A 27,595-nucleotide genomic window follows, 5' to 3' on the forward strand; every position below is an offset into this window, starting at 1 on the left:
GCAAGTGACAAAAAGCAAGTGAAGAGTCAAGAAAGGCGGTAAGATGTCAGAGGATCTGATAGATACCTCTACTCACATCACAGTTCAAGGTAATGCATAAAAAACTAATAATAGTCCTGAAGTTTTAATTATCACCTTGAAAAACTCAAGCTACAACAATGAAACGTAGTGTTGCTCCTTCTCTAAACGTTCTCCCTTCAAGGCGACACATCCTTTCCAACGGTGTATGGCTGGCCGAAGACACTGGATGTAAAATTCTGTTGTAGACGTCACCTCATAGAATAGGCTGTACGGACAGTGGTCCGGGTCTCCCCCTAAACGATACTTCGACGGTATAATTCAGCGTCTCCATCATGCCTCCCCTGAGTCTCAGGAAGACATGGACCACAGGCGATATACCCGACTCTTAGAGATGAGAAAGAAGTCTGTTGTTGTTGCGATCTTCAGTCCAGAGACTGGTTTGATGCAAGCTCTCCATGCTACTCTATCCTGTTCTTCATCTCCCAGTACCTACTGCAACCTACATCCTTCTGAATCTGCTTAGTGTATTCATCTCTTGGTCTTCCTCTGCGATTTTTACCCTCCACGCTGCCCTCCAATACTAAATTGTTGATCCTTGATGCCTCAGAACATGTCCTACCAACCGATCCCTTCTTCTAGTCAAGTTGTGCCACAAATTTCTCCTCTCCCCAATTGTATTCAGTACCTCTTCATTAGTTATGTGGTCTACCCATCTAATCTTCAGCATTCTTCTGTAGCACCACATTCTGAAAGCTTCTATTCTCCTCTTGCCTGAACTATTTATCGGCCATGTTTCACTTGCATATATGGCTACAATGGACATAAATATTCTCGATGTTAAAAAATTTTTCTTCTTCAGAAACGCTTTCCTTGCCATTGCCAGTCTACGTTTTATATCCTCTCTACTTCGACCATCATCAGTTATTTTGCCCCCCAAATAGCAAAATTCATTTACAACTTTAAGGTCTCATTTCCTATTCTAATCCCCTCAGCATCACACAATTTAATTCGACTACATTCCATTATCCTCCTTTTGCTTTTGTTGATGTTCATCTTATATCGTCCTTTCAAGGCACTGTCCATTCCGTTCAACTGCTCTTCCAGGTCTTTTGCTGTCTCTGATAGAATTACAATGTCATCGGTGAACCTCAAAGTTTTTATTTCTTCTCTATGGATTTTAATTCCTACTTCTAATTTTTGTTTTGTTTCCTTTACTGCTTGCTCAAGAGACAGATTGAATAACATCGGGTGTAGGCTACAAACCTGTCACTCTCTTTCCAACCACTGCGTCTCATGCCCGTCGATTCTTACAATTGCCGTCTGGTTTCTACACAATTTGTAAATAGCCTTTCGCTCCCTGTATTTTCCAGCCACCACCTTCATAATTTGAAAGTGAGTATTCCAGTCAATATTGTCAAAAGCTTTCTCTAAGTCTACAAATGCTGCAAACGTAGGTTCGCCTTTCCTGAGTCTATCTTCTAAGATAAGTCGTAGGGCCAGTGTTGCCTCACGTGTTCCAACATTTCTACGGAATATAAACTGATCTTCCACGAGGTCGGCTTCTACCAGTTTTTCCATTCATTACAGAAGAACGGAGAAAGTGACAGAAACCGATCAAGGGGAAGATCAGTTTTGATTGAGGAGAAATGTAGGAAAACGTGAATCAATACCGACCCTACAGCTTCTCTTACAATAGAAGATAGGATTATGAAAGGAAAACCTACGTTTATAGCATTTGTAGACGCAGAGAAACCTTTTGACAATTTTGACTGGAATATTCTCTTTGAAAGTCTGATGGTAGCAGCGGTAAAATACAGCTTGTACAGAAACCAGATGGCAGTTATAAGAATCGAGGGATGTGGTGTCACCGCCAGACACCACACTTGCTAGGTGGTAGCTTTTAAATCAGCCGCGGTCCATTAGTATACGTCGGACCCGCGTGTCGCCACTATCAGTGATTGCAGACCGAGCGCCACCACACGGCAGGTCTAGAGAGACTTACTAGCACTCGCCCAGTTGTACAGCCGACGTTGCTAGCCATGGTTCACTGAGAAATACGCTCTCATTTGCCGAGACGATAGCATAGCCTTCAGCTAAGTCAATTGCTACGACCTAGCAAGGCGCCATCACCAAGTTATATTGAGATGATAATACTGTATCAACAAGACCAATGTTCGCCAATTGTGGATTAAAGTTAAGTATTCCAGCAGCTACGTACTTTTCTTTATAGCATTCGTTACGTATCCTGTTTCAGACCTCACGCCAGCCTGCGTGAGCTTATAGCGTGCATTTCGGCTTCCTCAAACAACACGGTGTTGGCACTTCTGCCGACACTTCAAGGGACATGAAAGAGAAGCGGTGGTTGAGAAGGGCGTGAGACAGGATTGTACCTAACCCCGATGTTATTCAATCTGTACAATGATCAAGCGGTAATGGACATAAAAGAAAAAATTGGAGTAGGTATTAAAGTTCAGGTAGAGGAAATAAAAACTTTAAGATTTGCCGAGGACATTGTAAATCTGTCAGGGACAGCAAAGGATTTGGAAGAGCAGTTAATCGGAAAGGACAGTGTCTTGAAAGCAGGATTGAGATGAACAGCAACAAAAGCAAGATAAGGAGAATGACTATGTAGCCGAATTAAATCAGGTGATGCTGGGGGAATTAGATTAGGAAACTAATGTGTTAAAGTGGTAGATGAGGTTTTCTACTTGGGGAGCAAAATAACTGATGATGGTCGAAGTAGACAGAATGTAAAATGTGACTGGGAATGGCGAGAAAAGCGTTTCTGCAGAAGATAAACTCATTAATTTTTAGGAAGCCTTTTCTGAAGATACCTGTCTGGATTGTAGTCTAGAGCGGAACTGAAACGTGAACGATGAATAGTTCAGACAAGAAGAGAATAGCAGCTTTAGAAATGGTGCTAGAGAAGAATACTGAAGATTAGATGGGGAGACCATGTAACCAGTGAGGAGGTACTGAACAGAATATTGGGTAGAAATTTGTAGTGTAACTTGATTAAAAGAATGGATAGGTTGATAGAACGCTTTCGGAAACGTCAAGAGTTCATCATTCTAGTTTTGGGTTTTGGAGGGAAGTGGGAAGCAGGTAAATATCGTAGAGGGAGACATAGAGATGAATACAGTAAGCAGGTTGAAAGCAATACATTGCAGTAGTTATTTGGGGATTAAGAGGCTTGCACGGGATGGAGTAACGTGGAGAACTGCATCAAGACAGTTTTCGGACTGAAGACCACAACAGGATCTTCCTTTCAAGACAATGTCCATTCCATTTTAAAGAACATTGCTCTTATTATAGGAAACAGCGATCTATAATAATTTTGAGTAAACGGGAATCAGTCTTGATTGCATGAATTTTGGTTGTAGTGACCAGTTTCGATCTTATTATAAGGTCATCTTCAGACCATAGATGTCTGTCGGAGGCGGTGGTGCATGACAACCCTCTTGCTTGTGGCTGGTGTAGACATCTATGGTCTGAAGGTGATCTTATAATAAGATCGAAACCGGTCACCACATTAAAAATTTATGCGATCAAGAGTGCGCTCCGTTTATTGTTAATGTCCATCCCGTTTAACTGTTCTGCTTGTGTGACAGAATTACAATTTCCTCACAAGCGTCTTATTTCTTCTCAACTTTAATTCCATCTTCAAATATACTATTTGCACAGTGTACAGATCGAACAGCATCGGGGTTAGGCTACACCTGTCTCTCACTCTATTCTCAACCAGTGCATTCCTTCCAGCCCCTCGTCTGGTTTGTGTTCAGTTGTGATTAACCTTTCGCTCCCTATATTTTACCCCTGATACCTTCAGAATCTCAAAGAGTGTATTGCGCTCGACAATGTCAAAAGCTTTCCCGAAATATAGAAAAGCTGTAATCGTAGGTTTTATCGTTGCTTTGTCTATCTTCTAAGATAGGTCTCATAGTCAATATTGATTTGCATCTTCCTACATTTCTCCGGAACCTGGACCGATCTTTCCTGAGGTTGGCTTATAGTAGCTGACTTTATTATCCCTTTGTATACATGAGTCTGCAACAAATATCCCTGTATATTCGTATAATTAGAAACAGAAGACGTAAACATTCCCCAAGTTATTATATACTAATTTAATTAGAAAAGCCATCGAAATTTAACTCCAGTGTTAGATTTTTAAGGATTTGGCTGATATAAATATAAACAAAGAAAACAATCCGGCCATGTTCACAGATATTCCACCTCCTCGCTAACAGAAAATGTCAGTAACACTCATAAAATCGCGTTGTCTGAATTTAGAGAATTAATAAATTAATTACTGCAGATACTCCGATCACGTGCCTGCACGAGGCAGGATTCGAACCCGCGACCGTAGCAGCAGCGCGCTTTCAGACTGAAGCGCCTAGAACCGCTCGGTCACAGCGGCCGGCTTGGTCAAATTAAAGCATCTCCTTAGTCGTGCAAGTGATTTTATTGTAATAAAGCTTTTAGGAATAGTGTTTTATTTAGGGAAATTCGCTAGCCAAATCTTACAAGATCTATGATCTGTCACTTAATGTATTCTTTAGCTGATTGGAAGTAATTAGAGTTCTGATAGGAATCGTGTGGATATTAGTTCCATCTAAGTAATGAAGTTTATCTGAGTTAGTTTAACTAGCTATATTCAATTTTCAAGGTTTTATGGGTCTTGTTCTAGTTAAAGAAATTTGTTCGTCATTTATCCAAGTGATCTGGGTTTATAAGGCAATTGTCTTTATTATTGTTATTGTGATTTGATAATCCTGTATGATTGAATAAAGTGTGTGGCAACTACAACGGATTACTATTGTGATTTCGGTGTGTCCTTATGACCCACACCTCATACCTCCTCGAATTCTGTTGACTTTACTTCGTATCGATACTATCTATGAAAAGAATAGAACACACTGTCACGTACCTGAAATGTGTGGTTTTTGCTTTTGTTGCGGTTTATACACATATTAATATTCTTTCGATCCACAGCTTTGGTTTTGTTTCGGCCAAGTTTTAATGCGTTCCCTTCACTATTAGACGTCATTTTGAAACCACCATTTTTGAATGTGTATAACATACGTTCGTGGCTTACCCGTAAACAGTATCTCCATATTTCTAACAATAATTGTGTAAGTTATTTGACATTCAGACTTTGGCATATTTTCATGCATTCTGACCACTGTGCATCGCGTTGTTTGAAACCAGATGCATTACGAAGCATTTGGTACTCATCATGTTTTTCCAAGAACCACTGTCAATTTGTATGAATTCCTCATCTATTCTGTTAAAAAAATCAGAGTCCTAGGTGACATGGAAATTGGAAAATTCCGTCGACAGATAAGTGTAGTTTCTCTATACTCCACTCTTTACGTTAATCCATGTAACTTGGTTTGATTCATCCTATCTATCAGTCGCTGTTCACCACTACTTATCAATCATGGTCGGTCGTGGAGATGTCCGCTTTGTTCTTAGTACACGCGAAATGAATTCTGAAGTTCCATAAAATTTCGCCGATATTATCTGGTGGATGACTGTAGCTCTCAAGAGTTATTTTTGGAAATTTGTGGTAAGTTCCTGTGGGACCAAACTGCTGGAGTCATGGGTTCCTAGGCTTACACACTACTTATTCTAACTTAAACTAACTTACGCTAAAGGCAACACACTCTGCCATACCCGAGGAAGGACTCAAACCTTCGACGGGGGAAGCCGCGCGGACCGCGATAAGACGCCTCGGGCTACCCCACGCAGCTGGGACTGCCATGGTGTGATGCTAACAGATTATTCTCGTAAGACGCAAACCACCACAGGAGCATACCACAGAAATCTCCTGGCGAGGTTACAAGAGACTGTAAAGACGAAGCGTCACAAGAACCTGTCCAAGCGGTATTTTTACTCCACAACTCCACACCTCTTTCTGCCCAGGACACAGCCACGCATGCTGCTTCTTTTGCTCTGCTAAATTTTGGTTCACCCCCCCCTCCCCCTGTATTCTCCTGACATGCCACCTAGTGACACATTCCTCTTTACTCGGATGAAGAAATCGTTCCATGGTAGGTAACTCTAGGTTGACGGCGAGTTGACGTAGAGATGCTACGTTTCTTGAATATCTAAAATAGAATTTCTTAGACTTCCACCCCCCCCCCCCCCCTCCTCATGAACCATGAACCTTACCGTTGGTGTGGAGACTTGCGTGCCTCAGCGATACAGATAGCCGAACCGTAGGTGCAACCACAATGGAGGGGTATCTGTTGAGAGGCCAGACAAATGTGTGGTTCCTGAAGAGGAGCAGCAGCCTTTTCAGTAGTTGCAGGAGAAACAGGCTGGATGATTGACTGATCTGGCCTTGTAACACTAACCAAAATGGCCTTGCTGTGCTGGTACTGCGAACGGCTGAAAGCAAGGGGAAACTACAGCCGCAATTTTTCCCGACGGCATGCAGCTTTACTGTATGGTTACCTGATGATGGCGTCCTCTTGGGTAAAATATTCCGGAGGTAAAATAGTCTCCCATTCGGATCTCCGGTCGGGGACTGCTCAGGAGGACGTCGTTATCAGAAGAAAGAAAACTGGCGTTCTACGGATCGGAGCGTGGAATGTCAGATCCCTTAATCGGGCTGGTAGGTTACAAAATTTAAAAAGGGAAGTGGATAGGTTAAATCTAAATGTAATGGGAATTAGTGAAGTCCGGTGGCAGGAGGGACAAGACTTCTGGTCAGGTGTCTACAGGGTTATAAATACAAAATCAAATAAGGGTAATACAGGAGTAATTTTAATAATGAATACAACATTAGGAGTGCAGGTAAGCTAGTACAAACAGCATATTGAACGCATTATAGTGGCCAAGATACACACGAAGCCCACGCCTACCATAGTAGTACAAGTTTATATACCAACTAACTCCGCAGATGACGAAGAGATTGATGAAATGTACGATGAGATAAAAGAAATTATTCAGATAGTGAAGGAAGACGAAAATTTAATAGTCATGAGTGACTGGAATTCGATAGTAGAAAAAGGAAGAGAAGGAAACGTAGTAGGTGAATGTGGGATGGGGTAAGAAATCAAAGAGAAAGCCGCCTGGTAGAAACTTGCACAGAGCATAGCTTAATCATAGCTAACACTTGGTTCAAGAATCATTAAAGAAGGCTGTATGCATGGAAGAGGCCTGAAGATACTGGAAGGTTTCAGATAGATTGTATAATTGTAAGACAGATATTTAGGAACCAGGTTTTAAATTGTAAGACATTTTTAGGGGCAGATGTGGACTCTGACCACAATCTATTGGTTATGAACTGTAGATAAAAACTGAAGAAACTGCAAAAAGGTGGGAATTTGAAGAGATGGGACCTGGATAAACTGACAGAACCAGAGATTCTGGAGAGTTTCAGACAGAGCATTAGGGAGCGATTGGCAAGAATGGAAGAAAGAAATATAGTAGATGAAGAATGGATAGCTTTGATAGATGAAATAACGAAGGTAGCAGAGGATCAAGTAGGTAAAAAGACGAGGGCTAGTAGAACTCCTTGGGTAACTGAAGAAAGTTTGAATTTAATTCATCGAAGGAGAAAATATAAAAATGCAGTAAATGAAGCAGGCAAAAAGGAATACAAACGTCTCAAAAATGTTATCGACACGAAGTGAAAATTGGCTAAGCATGGATGGCTAGAGGACAAATGTAAGGATGTAGAGGCACATATCACTAGGGGTAAGATAGATACTGCCTACAGCAAAATTAAAGAGACCTTTGGAGAAAAGAGAACCACTTGTATGAATATCAAGAGCTCGGATCGAAACCCAGTTCTAAGCAAAGAAGGGAAAGCAGAAAGGTGGACCGAGTATATAGAGGGTCCACAGCTTTACTGTATGGACTAAGCAGATTCAGAAGGATGTGGGTTGCACTATGTACTGGGAGATGAAGAAGCTTGCACAGGATAGGGTAGCATGGAGAGCTGCATCAAACCAGTCTCAGGACTGAAGACCACAACAACAACAACAACAATACAAGGGCGATGTACTTGAGGACAATATAATGGAAATGGAAGAGCGTATAGATGAAGATGAAATGGGAGATATGATACTGCGTGAAGAGTTTGACAGAGCACTGAAATATCTAAGTCGAAACACGACCTTGGGAGTAGACAACATTCCATTAGAACTACTGATAGCCTTGGGAGAGCCATCCCTGTCAAAACTCTACCACCTGGTGAGCAAGATGTATGGAAACGAAATGAGCATTGGCGTCATTTGCCAGGAGGCCCCTTGCGGGGCAGGTCCGGTCGCCTTGTTGCAGGTGTTATTGCATTCGACTCCACGTTGGGCGACCTGCGCGCCGGATGGGGATGAATTGATGATAAGGACAACACAACACAACGTCCAGTGCCTGAGCGGAGAAAATTTCCGACCCAGCCGTGAATCGAACCCGGGCCCGTTGAACGGCATTCCGTCACGCTGACCACTCAGCTATCGGGGCGGACAGCAAGGTACATATGACAGGCGAAATACCCTCAGACTTACAATTCCAATCCCAAAGAAAGCAGGTGCTGACAGATGTGAAAATTACCGAACTATCAGTTTAATAAGTCACGGCTGCAAAATTCGTGTTAGTATTTTGCGACCATGACTTATTAAACTGATAGTTCGGAAATTTCGCGCCTGTCAGTACCTGCTCTCTTTGGAATTGCAATTATTACATACTTCTTGAAGTCTGAGTTTATTTCGCTTATCTCATACATCTTGCACAACATGTGGAATAATTTTGCCATGGCTGGCTCTTCAAGACTATCAGCAGTTCTGACGGAATGTTGTTTACTCGTTTACTCTTGGGGCCTTTTTCAATGCTCTGTCAATTTCTTCTCGCGGTATTATATCTCTCATCTCGTGCTCATCTACGCCTTCTTCCCGTTCCATAATACTACTTTGAAGTTCGTCTCCCTTATATACACTCTCTATATTCCTTCCTTTCAACTTTCCCTTCTTTGGTTAGGACTGATTTCCCACCTGAAGTCCTCCTGCTTAGCTGGATGATAACGTACTTGCCTCCCATGCAGCGGGCGCGGGTTCATTTCCCGGCCGGCTTGGAGATTTTCTCCACTCGTGGACTGGGTGTTGTGTTGTCCTCATCATTATCTCATCCTCACCACTGGCACGCAAGTCGCCCAATGTGGCGTCGACTGAAGTAAGACTTGCACTTTGCAGCTGAACTTCCCTGGACGGGTCCTTGGGCCAGCAGTACCATACGCTCATTTCATTTTTTCCCGTCTGAACTCTTGATATTCGTACAACTGCTTCTCTTCTCTACAAAGGTCTCTTTAATTTTCCTATAGGCAGTATCTACCTTACCTCTAGTGAAACTTGCTTCTAAAGCCTTACATTTGTCCTCTAGCCATTCCTGCTTAGCCATTTTGCACTTCCTGTCAATCTTATTTTTTGGTGTTTGTATTTCCTTTGATCTGCCTCATTTGTTGCATTCCTAAATTTTCTCTTTTTACAGTTAAATTCAGCATCTCCTCTGTTATACAAGGGTTTCTACTACGCCTGGTCTTTTTTCCTATTTGATCTTCTGCTGTTTCGCTATTTTATCTCTTAAAGCTGTACATTCGTCTTCTACTTTGTTCCCCTGTTATAGTCATCCGTTGCCTACTGCTCCCTTTGAAACTTTCAACCACCTCTGGTTCTTCCAACTTATCCAGAACCCATCTCCTTAATGCTACCGTTTCGCAATTTCTTCAACTTTAATCTACAGTCCATAACCAATACACTGTGGTCACTTCTGACCCTTGAAATGTTTTGCAATTTGAAATCTGGCTGTAATTCCTATGTCTAACCATTATATAATCAATCTGAAACCTTCCAGTTTTTCCAGGTATTTTCCACGTATACAACCCTCTTTCATTATTCTGAAACCTAATGTCTGGGATGACTAAATTATGCTCTATGCAAAATCCTACCGGAAGACTTTCTCCTCTTTCATTACTTTTCCCCGGCCCATATTCACCTACTTGTGATCCTTCTCTTCCTTTACCAGTCCCCCATCACAATTAAGTCTTCTTCTGTCTTAACTGACTGAATAATTTCTTTCATCTCCTCATATATTGCTTCATTCTCTTCATCATCTGCAGAGATAGGTGGCATATAAACTTGTACTACGTCGTGTGTGCTGGATTGGTTTATATTTTGGCTACAATAATGCATTCAGTATACTGTTCATAGCAGCTTACCCGCTTTCCTATTTTCTTACTCATTATTAAACCTACTCTTACATATACCTGTTTGATTTTGTCTTTGTAATCCTGTATTCATCTTAGCAGGAGTCTTGTCGCTCCTCCCACCAAACTTAATTAATTCCCAGCAAAACTAACTTCAACCAATCCACTTGCCTTCTAAAATTTTCTAACCTACCTGCTTCATTAACGGATCTAATATTCCATGCTCCTCAGAAATCCAGTGATGTTTCTCCTGACAGGGATAGAAGATGAATATCGACAAAAGCAAAACAGTTATAATGGAATATTGTAGAACTAAATCAGCTGATGTTGAAGGAACCAGACATTTAAAGTAGAAATGAATTTTGCTATCTGGGCAGCAAAATAACTGTTAATCACCAAAGAAGTAAGAATATAAAATATAGACTGGTAATGGCAAGAAAAGCGTTTCTGAAGAATAGTAATTCGTTACCATCGAATATAGATTTAAGTGTTGGCAAGTCTTTTCTGAGGATATTTGTCTGAAATATGTCCTAGTATGGAACCGAAATGTGTACGATAAACAGTTCAGGCAAGATACTAATAGAAGGTTTAGAAATGGTGCTACGAAAGAATACAGATGATTAGATGGGGAGACCATGTACCAATGAGGAGAAACCGAATAGAATATTGCGTAGAAAAGAAATTTGTGGCATAATCCGGACTGAAAACAACGACAGCAACAACAAAAACAACAGGGTAAGTTTCAACAAAGTCATTTGTGATCATCTAGTAAAGGATAGTAAGTAAATGTTGTTTTTCAAGTTAAAATTCGAGGAGCAGAACTTGCATTTTTGCTTTAAAGTTGTAATATGTTACATTATATAGACTTATGCATTAACGTCATTTGCATAAATCTAACTTTCCAAAGACGAGGATTTTGTAATGTGGTTAGACTGGGAATTCTTCCAGAGTTCGGCAACATCATCGAGTGTGAGAGGGTCAGAGAATAAAAATTATTCAGAGTTGAATATTTAATAAAATTAACATCGAATTCCTGCAATAATTACTACATTGCTCAGTTGTAAGTATTACGACAAAAAATCAATGATCTTAAAGATATTGTAATTTGACGTTTTGCGCGAATAAAGAATCGAACGTGACGTGGATATAAAGATTCATCAGCATTGTCAAAGCGAGCTAAGAAAGTAAAGTGAGTTGCCAGAAGACTTCTGTACTGTAAAGAGACACATAAGCTGTGCTTCATGTTTTGTATACCTTTGATATAGCATTGAAGTTGGTGTCAGTGGGAAGCTATGTGTGTACAGTTCTGTGAAGCAGAAAATGTATGTGAGTGAACTTAAACTTGTGTGATCATCATTACATATAAATCTTTTATAATATACTCGTAAAATTAACAGCTTACGTAATTTTCTGTAAGAAGAAAGAAAACCTAGAAATCATTCAAAGTAGTTTATGTGTCCTTATGCCAGTTCATAAATAATTTACTTAATTTTTCCTTAACTAGGATGGAGCCAGGCCAATCTGCTTGGGATTAATGTCGCTGCAAATGTCAGTGTCTGTAAGCTATATCCCAATTAGGTGGGATTGGAGATGGGACCCCAATTCAGAATGTGGGAGGGGGAAGGGGAAGGGGAGAGAGCGAAAAGGAGGGTGGGATAGGGAAAACCTCGCAGGTACCATGGCCGGAAATTGGGGGCTCGGAATTGTTTTTAATTTATCTCCGCAGCGATTTATCCCACATGAAAATGTGAAGACATATTGAATATCTAATTAGCTATTCATGTATTTCACTTGAAACTCGATGACCTGCTTGAACTGTACAGAATAGTTACCCACAACGTGAAAGCAAAGTGTTGTTAATTTTTTAAATTTCTTTTCGCATTCATTCTCAACCCCAAGGTGGCAAACAGGCTGAGATACAGTTCACTATAGTCTCCTGTTCTTTTCAGGCGATCACTATGCAAGCTGGTAGTGTGGCGTAAGGGCTGTAATTGGAGATTTAAAGGAAGGATATTACCATTTATGACATTTGCATAACACCAATGGAAGCTTTCTCAAAATCATGATGGTAATTATTTTTTAATTTATTTCAAGGACAATTTTAATGTCATCTACTGAATTTTTGTAGTGATTTCTTCACCTATCCAGTCGCCCCGTCTGTTAGCTGCGTGAGAGGTTCTCCATAAATATGAGCTAGGAAAATGATTAACTCTGCGATGATATACGTGTAATATATTACGAAAATTCCGACAGGTTCTGGTTGCTGGTTTGGAGCCTTTTCCACTTTGGTTGGAAGATAGGGCCACTCGACGTTGACAACATTTCGTACAGATCACAAGCCTTCTGAATAAAAAGGGTAGGGAACCGCATCTGCGATCCTTGAAAGAATCATCTTGGCATTGACCTGGTGAACTAGAGAAATTAAACCCACACTATCTGATTATAACCAACCGGACATCTGTTAGTGGACATTAACATGGAGTGTGTCCACCCACTGCTTGAACTGCACTGTGGACAATTCCACTGAGATGTCTCAATGTCTGTGAAAGGATGGCTGCCCATTCTCCCTCAAGAGCTGAAACTAGAGAAGATAGTAATGTTGGGCGCTTGGGTCTGGAGCGAAGCAGACGTTCTAACTCATGAGAAACGTGTTTCTTACTGTTCAAATCGGGTCTCTGGGCAGGCCGTCCATTTCAGGAATATTATTATCCAGAAACCATTGCCTCACAGATGGTGCTTTATGACAGAGTGCAGTGTGATGCTGATACAGTCATCGTCTCCGAACTGTTCCTCTAATTTACACAGTATTCGCATTTAACGTATTCTTAACAGCGATAAATATCCTATGCGAAAAACATTAGCATACCGTAACTCCATCTTCTGCGTACTTCAATGACGTAGGAAATGTTGAAACCCAAACTCTTCCATCGGACCGCGAGAGATTATAGGGTGATCATTCGTTTCCAGGCAACCACTGTCCGGTGGACATCTCCTCAAGTAGTGACTACAGAAATGCTTGGCTTATGAGGAGCTGCTCGACTATATTACCCCATCTTCTTAATTCCCTACGCACGCTCATTGTGCTGGATGGACTGCAGGTACCGTTTTAGAAGTAACGAATGATATATTCCTCTGATACCACGCGATATTTTTCAACTACCTCCGCAATGCTGCGTGGTTCCTGTTCGCCAGTGTATAAGGTCTGCGTGTTCTTTATTTAACTATGGTTGTTCCTTCGTCTTTCTACTTCACTAGCACATGACCAATAGTCGACTAGCAGAGCTTGAGAAGGGCTGAAATGTCCCTGGCGGATTTGTCACTCAGGTAAAATTGAAATGCCTTGTGGCTAGGGCCTCCTGTGTGGTAGACAGTTCGCCTGGTACAAGTATTTCGAGTTGACGCCACTTCGGCGACTTGCGTGTCGATGGGGATGAAATGATGATGATAAGGACAACACAACACCAAGTCCTTGAGTGGAGAAAATCTCCGACCCAGCGGGGAACAGAACTCGGGCCGTTATGTATGACATTCCGTCGCCCTGACCACTCAGATACCACGGGAGGACGTCACTCAGGTGACATCTAATGATTAGCCCACGTTGGAAGTTACAGCACTTACTGGCAGATCAATTCTGCTGTTACTGCTTCTCTGTTGATCCCACGATAGTCCCTCTAATCTAATGATTAGCCCACGTTAGAAGTTACTGCACTTACTGGCAGATCAATTCTGCTGTTACTGCTTCTCTATTGATGCGACGATACTCCCTAGTTCCTTCTGTACTAGCGGGTGCACCAATCGTGACAGCTAGTAGTCGATTACGCATTACATTGGGGTGTCCGGATACGTTTCATCAGCTATTGTACGTACGGGTAGTAGGTCGTAACTTTCGGCTATGGACCTGCCTAATAGTTTAGTGTCCTGCCCACTTCACCAACAACCTAGGTAAAATTACTCTGAATATACGCAGTGCGCGTGCCGTTGGTCACCATGACGCTGTCGCACGGACGGCAGGAGGGCCCTCGACCTGTGGTCCGCGGGTCGACCACGCAGGCGCCGCCTCTGCCACCTCCTCCCGGTGTTTTCCAGCGGCAGCAGTGGGGTGTGCTGGCCTGGGGAGAAAGTCGCCGGACGCGGCCACTGCCACTCTATATAAGAGCGCGGCGCGCCGGGCGCGCACCGATACTCGCTCGTCTTGCAGAGGCCCCCGGCGTCGGCCACGTGCTCCGGCTGCGCAGCGGAGAGCCGCTCTCACCACGCCATGGACAGCCTCCAGCGGTTTGCGGTCAGTACCTGCATCTACATCTACATCTACACCTACCTCTATATCTGCGTCTACTTCTACGTACATACCCTGCGAACCGCCTTCCTTGCTCCATTCGTGAATGATCCAGGGGAAGAATGACTGTCCGTAAATCTCCGTAGGGAGTTTTAATTTTTCTGATTTGTCGTAGGGTTTATTTCGTGGGACATACGTGGAAGGAACTGATATGTTTCCTGCCTCTTCTATGAATACACGCTCTCGCAGTGTCAACAGTGTAGCCTGAGAGCGATCCAAAGCGCTTCTCTTGTAGCGTTTACCATTAGGGTCTGTTGAGCATCTAGTTCAGCTTCCGGCACTAGCAACATACGCTGCGTCGCCCTGGGCTGGAGGATCCAAATAGGACCCAGCAAAGATCCCCAGTAGCCAGTTTCGTTAACCATGATGGAAAACTGATTGAGGCAAGACTAAAGCCTAATGTACCATCTGAGACAAGTTTGGATTGGGGTAGGATAAATCGTGGCAATGGAATTCTACAGCTACATTTACGTCTACACTTCACAAATCACCTTGCAGTGCGTACGGAGAGAACTTCCGGCACTACTATTCACCCGTACCCGCCCCTCCCTCCACCCCCACCCCCTCCCCCACGTTCTGCTCCATTCACGAATATATCATGTGAAGAATGACTGTCGGTAAATCACCGAATGAACTCTAATTTCTTCTGTTTTGTAGAAGTGTTCCTTACGCGAGACACGCGTGGGAGGGAGTAATATGTTGCCTGTCTCTTCCCGGAATGTGTACTCTCGAAATTTCAGTAACAAACTTATGAGTGATGCTCTACGCCTCTCTTGTAGCGCCTGCCACTGGGGTTTGCTGAGCGTCTAGTGTGGCTTCTGCAGCCACCAAAGCAAACTACACCTCCTCGAGCTGAAGGATTCCAACAGAGAGCACCGAAAGTCAGGTTCAGTGATCAGCAGGAAAAGTTGAATGAGGGAAGTTTAAGGTTTTGCTTACCATCTACTACGAGGTCACTAGAAATGCAACACAAGCTTCGATTTGCGACAAGCTTCGATTGGGGAGTATGAAGCATCGGGAAGGGACTGTACAACTACATCTTCATCTAAAGTTAACATGCCTACCTTACGGATTGTGGCAGAGGGTCATTTTAGTAAGTCCATCTTTCCCTCCATTTCCTGCTATATTCGTGTATGGTCCGTGAGAAGAACAACTGTAGCTAAATCTCCGTATGAACTTCAGCCTTTCTGATTTTCTCGGCTTTGTCATTTCGCGAGAAGGAAGTGATGTGTTGCCCGACTGTTTCTTGGAAGGTACTCTCTCGAAAATCCAGCAATAAACCTTGCTTTTCTTGTTGCTTCTGCTACTGCTGTTTGCTTATCTCCTAGCTTAACTTCAACCACACGTCCTCGGGTGGAAGGACTCGTCGATCAGCAGGGAAATTAGGAGGAGGGAAGATTAAGGTTAACGTCTCGTCGACAGCGAGATGATTCGAGATGCAGCAAAAGTTTGAAAAAAAAAATTCATGTTTCGGGACCATAAGAGCTGCTGATGAAATAAATCTCTATTAATTGCCGTTTTCGATCTCAAGGTATCATAAGCCAGTGAAGAAGAGTAGTTTTAATTTTACCTGACGCCACCGTATAAACGATCTGAAGGTGAAGAGATAAGAGAAATCGGTACTTGCATGTAATCTGTGGCTCTTGGTGGTCCTGGAACAATGTTTTTTTTTTCAAATATCTACACGCTGAAGGACACCCCCCACACGCAGTGGAGGAGAAGCTCGGATTAGTGAAAGACAGCAAAGGAAACTGACCGTGTCTTACTCGAAGTAACCATCGCAGCATTCACCGTAACTCTGTCCGAGAAGGCCTTGACAGGCCGAACGGTACCGACGAGCAGCCGTGTCATCCTGGGCCCAAAGGCATCATTGGATGCACATATGGAGTGCCTTGCGGTCAGCTCACAGCTATCCCGGCAGTTTTCATTTTTCCTGACCAGCAGTCGCTACTTGCCAATGAAGTTGCTCCTCAGTTGGCTTCACAAGGCCAGAGTGCACAATGCTTGCCAACAGCATTAGGCAGACTAGGATGTTCATCCATCCAAGTGCTAGCTACGCCCGACGTTGCTTAACTGACGGGAACGGGTATGTCCACCGCGGCATTTGCCTTAAGCTGTGTATAAAAACCACAGTAGGGAAAAAGACAACGACACTATACATTCCTACTCTAGATCCTGTACAGCGGCAGCACTCTCAGTCTAATGGCTTACAGGAACAAGCCTTCTAACGCAAGCGGATCGTCGTCACGAATCGATAAACAATGTATGTCACTGAACGTCGTCAAATTAGGTTACACTATATGGACTTATGGAGATGTGGGATTCAGGTAGTTTGATACGATTGACGTACTATCTAACAAGAATGAATGTCTCATTATGTAGCGTAGTATGCGGTATTTTGAAACTTTCTGGCAGATTACGACTAGGTCCAGGACCGGGAACAGAACCCGATACCACGTATTCCATACAAAATACTTATACCGAGCAAGTAATGCGGGCACGACTCTCAGGTAGAGTTCTGACGATAACTACCTCTTTTTTTTTTGCAAATTTCTAGTTTTCTAGTATCGGAGTAGGATAAGAATTATGTTCTTGAAGAGATAGGCTCTTTGAATTCGGAATTAGGATTAAGTAGAGATTACTCCACCCAGAAAAAATGGCGTATTCTGGACGCAAGGACAGCTTACAACGACGCACCCTTAATGATACCGCATCTGATGAACAATATCAGAACTCCCGAAAGCAGAGGCCTTTTCATTGATGTATATTTCAAGACTATAGGGATGAGAGTGTATGATAACATCGATTTCTTGTATTGCTGTGTTCCTGGAATATTCGCTGTTATAATGTCATCAAGTAATGTTTGCATGCAGTTAGTATCTATATTTTATGTATGCAATATTAGAATGCTTGTAACACAGCAGACTGACGCAGTGGTTAGCACACAGGACTCGCATTCGAGAGGACGATAGTAAAAACCTGTTTCCAGCCATCCAGGTTTAAGTTTCCTGTGATTTCCCCCAATCGCTCCAGGAAAATGCGGGATGGTTTATTTGAAAGGACTTCGATATCTACTGGACATTAAATCTCAATCTTCCTTCCTTCTTATACTGTTTGGAGGGTGTACGTCTGATTCTGATCTCCCACTAACAAAGTATTGTACATTTACTTTATGACATTTTAAGTATTTCTTACACAAATTGTTCCAGGAGGAAAGGGCAAATCGTAGCGAAATACTGAGATCTGTATTCCTCCTACTGGTTCAGTGGTCAGCGTCTTCGACTATTAACTTACATGTTCAGTATTTGATAATAACACCTCTTAGTTCTGTATTTAAAATATTTCGAAAATGTGGATCCAGGCTTCTGCTGCAAAAAGTAACTCTCTCTTCACTAACAGAACTTTGTAAAGAGGGTAGAGGGACGAATGGAAGCTTAGAGCACTCTCTTCCTCTTCCAGTGGATGAATCAGCTGTGATGAATGATGTTAGGGTACCTGTGACTGATCATTACGTGACACATCCTATTGTTTTAGTAGACAGTATTACTGAAATAGGAACTCTAAACTGATTTTGTGGTGCCTTCAGCTGACATTTTGTTTATTTGATATGTGATTGTACAATTTCAGCATTATGGCATTTTCAAGTATCTTTAACGGAGGCATTACACATTGGAAGCATTGACACGACTTAAGAATTTAAGGTAATATCCCAAGGTATACCAGGAGGATTATAATTTACTTTCTAGACGATTCGTTGATCGTACACTAAGCCATGTCATTGGAACAAAAACGTAAATGGCATAATACAACATTAACGAACCCTCTATGAAGTAACTTATGATCCTCCTAGTATGTCTTGGGATACGACTTGTTCTTATCTTAAATTCGTAAGTGGTACCAATGCTTCCACTGTACAATGATTCAAGTTAAGATACTTGAAAATGGCTTAATTCCGAAATTGCACAGTAGTACATCAAATAAACAAAATGGCAGCTGAAGGCATCACAAAACCGTTCATCGCGACGGCGGGTCCTGTCGCAATGAAGATTACAAAATCGTTCTCGCTAATACATAGCGATTCATGTGCAATAGAGTTTAAGGAAAGATTACTGAGTGAGGATAAGCGCTAAGGAAGGGCTTGGACCCTAGATGTTATTTTCCAGAACTCGAAATGAGCGAAGTGTAGAAGTGGTAGAGACGCTGCACGCGTCTTCGGGCGTACCGCAGATAAATCATCGCTCCACCAACTAAGCATACAAACAGGCTGACACTGTAGTCTGAATAATTCACATAAAACTGGCGTCGACAAGGTTCTTTAATTATGTCTTGGTCGCTGCGTTCCATGTCTTCTCAAAACGAACCAGATTTCAGCCTTCGTTGACTTCAGTGTCAACAAGGCACTGAATTCGAACTTTCGTTACTTCCTTTTTCCAAATATCATTCCAGTGTGCAGTGTAAGGTCTACCATCCGCAAGTAAAAAATTAAAGAGGAACAGCTGGCATGGGCAGAGTAATATTGAGCCACTAGCCACCTCGGTCGCCCTACAACTCCTTCATCTCCCTTGAGCACTAACCCAAAGGCGAAAAATCTTTACATGGCTTCGCTAAAACACTGCTGGCCATTTAAATAGCACTCCTTCAAAGCGGCATACAAAGTGACGTGAAGCGTAGTATTGTTTTGATATGTAAACGAACAGCGTTTAAGCATAATCGCATAAAGTACTTAGCAGAAACTACACCTACATTTTGTTTATAAGGAAAAATTACAAGTGAGTTTCTCTTTCAGAAATCGCGTTAGAACGTTGTTTGTTAGTGTGAAAGTGGTGTTATACCTCGTGTAAGACGGAGGAACATTTACTAGCACTTATATCGGCAGTGGTAGGACTGTGGCCTAAGGAGACTTCGATTTATTGTTCCGCGTTGTTGCCGGACGTGATGGTTGGAACCCCACTACTATCATAAGAATATGGAATCGATTCGTTTTGGAGGGTCATACCCAACGTTATGCGGGATATCAACGGCTACGCGCGACTATCGCCCGAGAGGAGATACTATCCCCTTGTCCGTGAGTGGTCGAACAGCCATGCCACGCATATTGGGAAATGGACTTGTTTGTAGCAAGACAAGTATTTACAGAAAAAATACGACGACCTCTAGAGGACAACTGACTATCTGCACGACGACCTTCTTTGCTGCTTCACTTCCTTGCCAGCATAAAAAAAATGTGTGTGAAATCTTATGGGACTTAGCTGCTAAGGTCATCAGTCCCTAAGCCTACACACTACTTAACCTAAATTATCCTAAGGACAAACGCACACACCCATGCCCGAGGGAGGACACGAACCTCCGCCGGGACCAGCCGCACAGTCCATGACTGCAGCGCCTAAGACCGCTCGGCTAATCCCGCGCGGCCCTTGCCAGCATAGAAACGAGTGCCCACCGTGGTTCTTCCAATGACAACATTACACACTGGAATGACACCCATTCAGGGTAGACCATAACGTTGGAAGTATCGACATATGGAGACTCCGAGAAGGCCGGACAGCACCATATGACAACACGATCACAGGTGATTCGCAACGTGGTAGTTTGTACAATAGCTGTTATAAACGTGACATGGTATGGCCGGTGGCTTTACTCTTCTTCGCATGTTCCATGTAGTGCTCTGACTTACGTCGATAGAGAGTGTGTTCCGCTGCCGCCCTCGCCACGACATTCTCACAGATCTCTCATCCGTTGGACACTTGGCCGAGCGTAACCGAGAGAGCGGCACGGGTTTGAATCAGCATGGAATGACATACTAGATCGTAGCAAGTCGGGCGAAACGTCGAAATCTTATCTGTTTTAGTATACCTACCCTGCTTAGCGCGATTCTTGCTATCCGGGATGTCAGTTCTGTGTACTAAATTTCGCACCCTATCCAGTTACACGTACTGGTCTTGATGGGTCATTCAGTACCGACAGGTCGTCTTGTCATCTGCAAATGGTATCATTCGTATGACCCCAAGCTGGGAACAGCACACTAATGTCTTGGCCGTTGTCAGCGTTCCAGACCTTGGAGCAGTTACTCCTCAGCTGGCATCAAGAGGTTGAGTGCACCCAGTTGCAGTCGACCCTCCAAGGAAAAAGTCACTGGCAGTACCGGAAACTGAAACCGGGTCCTCCACTTACCAGTCACTTTCTCTGACCATTGTGCTACGGAGGCAGATATTTCACACCCTATGCACCTTCAAATCACCAGTAAATTTATTCATCTATTCCTCATGTTTTGGATAAATAATTTTGGGTAGTGGACCGCGTTACTGTAACCACTAAAACAGATAAGATTTCGACGTTTCGCCCGACTTGCTACGATCCTCTTTTAGTATTTACAATGACGCGACCCAATACTCCAAATAATTTTATTCAAAATAACACCTGCTGTGGAAGCCAACGAACTTATATATACGTCTCTCCTAAGAGTCGTTAGGTGTATTTTCTCTGGTGTTCCGACAGATATTTTCAGTTTGGTTTTTGCAACGTGTAGCTGGAATCAGGCCAAACAAATGCTGCTCGTCACTTCTTTATTAGGACGCCCAGCATCGACAGACGGCGTCGGTTTGTTTTACGTTTCTAACACAATGGTTTTTACATCGGAATTGCACGTTGCCGTTCCACAAAGCGCTGCCACGTCAGTGCGGTATTCGTTTGATCGAAATGTATTAATTAGGACAGCAAAACACAAAGAATAGCCAGTACTCAAGCAGCGGCTGAGCAGCGCAGCTGCAAGGCGGTACCAGTCAGTGCAGACCAGGCCAGTGTTGTTGCTACTGCAGTACTGGTTATTCTTCGTGATTTACTGTCCCTATTAATACATATCGGTAAAACGTATATCACACTAATGTGTCAGATGCGTACGTAAAATTCCGATTTAAAATTCATTTTCTTTGTAACGGGACACAAACTGACTCTTTCCATTGATGGTGGGCATCGCATGAAAAACGTGATGAGCAGCATTTCTTTGGGCTGACTCCAACTAAAAGTTGCAAAAGAAAACTCCTCATACCTACCAAAACACCAGAGAAAATACACTGATGACTCAGAAGAGAGATACACTGTAAATGCACATATAATTTCATTAATTTCTATCATTATTGGTGTTGCTATTTAATGGCAACAAAGACAAAGTATATACTGCGCCGTGGATTGAGAATAGATATGATGCATTTCGTAATGGACTTAACAGCGACATATTGGTACCAATCTGACATTACCAACTGTACGACTGACAGATAACGTATTCAACACGTGGGTGCGGTAGTGGGGAAACTCAAATGCAGTCGTACTAATGAAGTTTTCCTCGGGATGTAGGGTCACTAGTCTTGAGATTGGTGCCCTTTGTACCCTGTCCATCTTTCTGCTAATTAATATATTAGAATTAACTCAATAATGATTTGTATACTTTTAGTGGGCTCATTAAGATTGTATTCCGTGTATCGTGATATTTAAATGTCACTGCCTCCGGAAGACTGATAGTCCTGATAGAAAATAACCCTCCTAATATCCATATAAATTAAATACTCAGAATTTGTTTTCTTTCGAAATCAGCATTTCTTGCCATACATCCGAATACCCTGTAAAAAGAGTTGAATGTAAATGAATTTACTGAATAACTACATTGCAGGCAAAAAAAATTAAATTAAATTTCCCTGAGACATTGAAGTCTCTCATTTATCTACGATAATGTTGGAAGCTGAAGAAGCTAATTAAAATTTGTGCTGCGGTTGGGACTCAAACCCAGATCTTCTTGCTTATTAAGCAGATATGCTGATCAGTACGCCTCACAGCGTTATAGTCAACGTAGCTGCACGAACTACTCAAGTCAAATACCCTCCCTAGCACAAACTCTAATTCACATCTCCCCTTATATTGTCACTGTTACCAGGGCTCTCCGACATTGGAATAGCATCCCAGCATTGGACTTAATGGGGAAGTGCTGTATTACATGTAGAGACTTAAATGCCTCAGGGAAAATTTAATTTAAGATCTATACGGTCACATGTTTTGGTGTTGGAAAGGGTGTTTGACTTGAGTACTTCGTGCAGGTATGATGACCATAATGCTATGGTGGTGTAATGGTCAGCTTATCTGCCGAGTAAATAAAAGAGTCTGGGTTCGAGTCCCAGCCGCAGCACAAATTTTAATTCACTTCTTCAGCTTCCAACGTTATCGTAAAAAAAGTATCAATTTTTAGAATTCTCCAGATCAGTCAATATTTATTGCTGCAACAGTGCATACAGAGTACATGATATGATTACATTTACAGATCAACATCACGGGCTGTTGAGGTACCAGGTAGAGACATGCTGCAATTGGTGGCAATGCAGGCGCCAACGATGGCATCCAGTCGATCGCACAGATGGCGAATACTGTCCTAAGATACGTTATGAGACGCCTGCTCGAACTGTTCACGTAATTCTGTAAGATTCGTTGGATGGCGAATCGTACGAGTTACTTCTCCTCCAGTCACATCTCACACTCACTCAACTGAGACAACTCCAGAGATCGTGGTGGCCAGGGAAGGTGCTGTACGTCTTGCAGAGCACATTGAAGTTCACGAACAGTGCTTGGGAGAACATTATCCTGTTGGAATAACACATCACCTTCCAGTTTCAAGAACGGCGAAAGAACTGGTCTAGCAACATGCTGCACGTACCGAGCGCTGGTTAGTGTCCACTCCAGAAACTCCAAAGGTGAACGAGAGTCGTAGGTTATCTCACCGCAAACCATAAAACCTGGGATGGGGCCACTGTATCTGGGACGAATGCACTTTACGTGACAGCGCTCATCAGATCTACGTCGTACGCGCAAACGACCATCACATGCGTGCAGGCAGAATCTGCTTTCATCACTGAAGACCACTGCCCATCATCCTATCTTTCAAATTATCCTCTGACGGCACCATTCAAGCCGTGCGCATCGATGCTGTGGCATGAGTGGAAGAGGGGCTAAAGGTCTGTGTGCATGTAGCCCCACCGGTAATAACCAGTACAACAGTTTGTATTGACACGTCTGGCCCTCTTACCTGTACCGTGGTAGCTCTACGACCTGTTACTGCTGCCTTTACAATACCACGATCCTGGCAGGCGTCTGCGCTGCGTGGACGTCCAGAACCTAGTCGACAGGTTTGAGAATGTGCACGTGACCACTGATACCAGCATCGTTGCAGAGCTGACGCAGCACGTCCAACTTTTGTGACAATTTTCCGAAATGTAAAAGTACCATCCCGCCACTCGAAGACCACAATTTGCCCCCTTTCATAATCGCTCAGTTGGCTGTAGGAAGCACGAGTGCGTCTCTGTGGCATGGTTGCCTGCTTGCTTGACAAGTTTGCACCACACTGAGTTTTCTGGCTGTGGGCATTCCCTATTAAAGAATAGATACAGACTGCGCTCTGGTAGTTAACGACACTACGCTATCTGTTGGTGAACGAGACGGAAACTATCTACCATCCCCCTGGTGGCATATGCCGTCATCGGATAAAAATCAGTGTATTAAATTTTTTCGCTTAGTGTATTATGAGATACGGCATCTGATAGTCAATAGGCCAAATTTCGTACAAGAATGCTTTCGACATTCGTCCATTAACGACGATCCGCTTTTTATTCTCTTGTTATCTACACTGTCTGTTACATATGTCGTCTATGGTGTCTTACTGCTCTGATGCTGGTGACACTGCTACACTCAAGGACGATAAGGGTTTCTTGGCCAGGCGAAGACGACGTTATTAGTGGCGGACCACAAATTCGGCTAGCACAGTTCGCCTTAACCGACTAGGGAAAATCAGGAAAAACCGAAATCGGGATGGTCACACGGGAATCCAAACTTTACTCCCTTCCGAATTGACGTCTGTTGGGTATACGACTGTAACATTCTAAGTGTGATACTTGCAGTAATCAGCGCATTTCTTCATAGGAAACCCACTTCTAGTTACAAGTCCACGCGCCGATGAGCATAATGACACCTCGCGACGCTTCCGCGTCGCCGTGACAACACGCTGGAAGCTAATCAGGCCGCCGCAGACACAAAGGGGCAGCGAAATTCGCTTTCGCCGCGCCTCTTTAGCGGTCGCTGGCGCAACGCAGTACGCACGCGGCTGTCATCTGCCGCCATTTAGGCGCGCGCGTGCTCCGAGGCGCCGCCTTCCGCTTCCGGTACCTGCGCCGCCTACCCCATTGTCGCCTCACCAAACTGCGCCGCCGAGTGTGCACTTAGGTGCTGCACTTTTGTGCATGTCGTGTACTACGTGCTAGGGTGACACTGACCTCGCACTGGCTTCCGACTATTGTGTATCACGCAACGGTACCATTTTCGATACCCTTGCTAAAGATCGATTTTAGAAGCACATTCCTGCTACGTGCGATGTCACTGATGTACCAGAAGCTTTTGGACGTCAACGTTTCTCACCAGTGACCGGGGAATCCCAAGTACGATGCGCGTGCTTTCGAAGCGTTTGGGTTATTCAGTCGGTGGCTAGTACATTCATGTTCATAAATTAAGGATAAATGCAGAATATGGTGCCACACAAAGTAGCACTACACAAAACTGGCACTAGTAGCATAGGCACACAGGGAACACACACGACACAGATCTATAAGTCCACGGTATTGGTGATAAGTTGAGAAAACCGTCCTGATACACATGTGCTACAAAACGCCACTGTTTCCTGCGCATGTACCCCGACATCAATATGGGATATGATCACCAAGCACACGTACACAGGCCGCACAACGGGTTGGCATACTCTGGATCACGTGGTCGAGCAGCTGCTGGCGTATAGCCTCCCATTTTGCACCAGTGCCTGTCGGAGCTCCTGAAATGCCGTAGGGATTTGAAGACGTACAGCGATACGTCGACCGAGAACATCCCAGACTTGCTCGATGGGGTTTAGATCTGGAGAACAGGCAGGCTACTCCATTCGCCTGATATCTTCTGTTTCAAGATACTCCTCCGTGATGGCAGCTCGTTGGGGCAGTGCGTTATCATCCATCAGGAGGAAGGTGTTACCCACTGCACCCCTGAAAAGGCAAAATGACGTCCCGATACACCTGACCTATTACAGTTCCCCTGACAAAGACATGCAGGGGGGTACGTGCACCAATCATAATCCCACCCACCAGCAAACTACGACATCGATACAAGTCCCTTTCAAGGACATTAAGGGGCTGGTATCTGGTTCCTGGTTCATGCCAGGTGAAAACACGGCGAGAATCACTGTTCAGACTATACCTGGACTCGTCCGTGAACATAACCTGCGACAACCGTCCAATGACCATGTACTGTGTTCTTGACACCAGGCTTTACGGGCTCTCCTGTGACCAAGGATCAGTGGAATGCACCTTGCAGGCCTCTGGGCGAATAAAGCATGTCTGTGGCTGTGGGAAGGTCCCGAGCAAGGCTACCTGCAGTACTCCGTGGCCGTCTGTGGGCACTCATGGTGAGATATCGGTCTTCTTGTGGTGTTGTACACTGTGGACGTCGCGTACTGTAGCTCCTCGACACTTTTTCTGTCTTCTGGAATCGTTGCCATAATCTTGAGATCACACTTTGCGGCACACGGAGGGCCCGTGCTACGACCTATTGTGTTTGACCAGCCTCCAGTCGCCGTAGTATTCTAACCCTCATAACACCATCAATATGTGTTCTTTGAGCCATTTTCAACACACAGTCACCATTAGCACGTCTGAAAACGTCTGCACACATACTAGCTGCACAGTATTCTGACATGCACCAACAAACCTCTGCGTATGTGGACTGCTGCCAGCGCCACAGTGCGACGGCCGCAGGTCAGATGCACTGCATGGTCATAACCCGAGGTGATTTAAACCCGCAAACCCCCCACCAGATCGTTGTTTTTACCATGTATCAGCATTATCCTTAATTTATGAGCACGAGCGTATATAAGTTCAAGATCATGCTTCGGCCGGGAAACGTGAATATAAAATTAATTTTGGACAATAAAGAATTTGAAACTGATCACAATATATATTTAAGTCATGTTGGTGACTGAAAATTCATCGCAAATACGAGGACTATTCGGAAACTAAAGTCTGAACGGGTGCGAAATGGAAACCATAGTAAACATCCGATATAGCTTCACACAGATGTGTTGGGCAGTGTCTCCAGAATGCCCGTTGATCGCGTCACGTCGCTCTTTTCAGTTCTGAGAGCACAGTGAGCACGTAAAGATCCCTAGAAAATACAGTAGTACCGCCATAAGTATGATGGCCTGCTGAGAGATTTCACTTGATGTTATGCAGCCCGTATAACACGAATGTCATGTGTTTCCCTCTTCGTGAGAACTCTTGGCCGCATTCTGCAAGAGCAACGAAGATGCTCCTGCAGCTTTTTCGATGGGAAGTGTTTGGTCACTGACAATACAACCCGTAATTGGCTCCCCTAAATTTCACCACGACTCACATGAAGTGTTGGCTACGAAGACAACATTTTGGCACGGACAACGAGAGGTAGACCAGCGTAGAGACTTGGCGGAAAGCACAGGTGGTTGGCTTCTATGACGAGGGTATTGGAAAGTTAGTACAACGTTGCGACAAACGTCTAAGTCAGAGTAGCGACTATGTGTATGTGGAGAAATAGCTGGAAATCGTAGCTAACTGTTTGAAATAAAACATTTTTGATTTTCAAAGTGGTTTCCATTTCGCAACCGGTCGGATTTCACTTCCCCAACAGCCCACGTAATTTTGTGGATCTAATTTTGAAGAATCGTGTATTTTGAGTAGTAAGAAGGTCGCAAAGTGTTATGTTCATCGAAGCCATTACTATCACATTCAAACCACTTTTCTTGTAGCGAAGTCTACCAAAGTTAGATATCAGAATAAATCTTAAACAATTTCGGGTGAAGTAACTAAATAGTTATAGTACTCTTGACGTGAACTACATGACAGTAAGTGACTTATGTGGGTGAGCAGGATGAGTGTTGTTGGACTGAGAGAGATGGGGCCCATAAATTTGCTCCCTGTGAAATAAAGTTG

The 27,595-nt window shown here is 43.5% G+C and overlaps 1 protein-coding gene across 1 annotated transcript in view; it reads left to right on the forward strand.

Moving 5' to 3' along the window:
- Positions 1–14,215: 14,215 nt before the first annotated feature.
- LOC126481995 (uncharacterized) overlaps positions 14,216–27,595 on the forward strand; it is a 35,404-nt gene continuing 22,024 nt past the window's right edge. The window contains exon 1 of the mRNA XM_050105960.1: positions 14,216–14,503. Coding sequence (XP_049961917.1) covers positions 14,216–14,503 — 288 coding nt within the window. The remainder of the gene's footprint in view (positions 14,504–27,595) is intronic.

Source organism: Schistocerca serialis, chromosome 5, assembly GCF_023864345.2.
Source record: "Schistocerca serialis cubense isolate TAMUIC-IGC-003099 chromosome 5, iqSchSeri2.2, whole genome shotgun sequence".
Lineage (NCBI taxonomy): Eukaryota > Metazoa > Arthropoda > Insecta > Orthoptera > Acrididae > Schistocerca > Schistocerca serialis.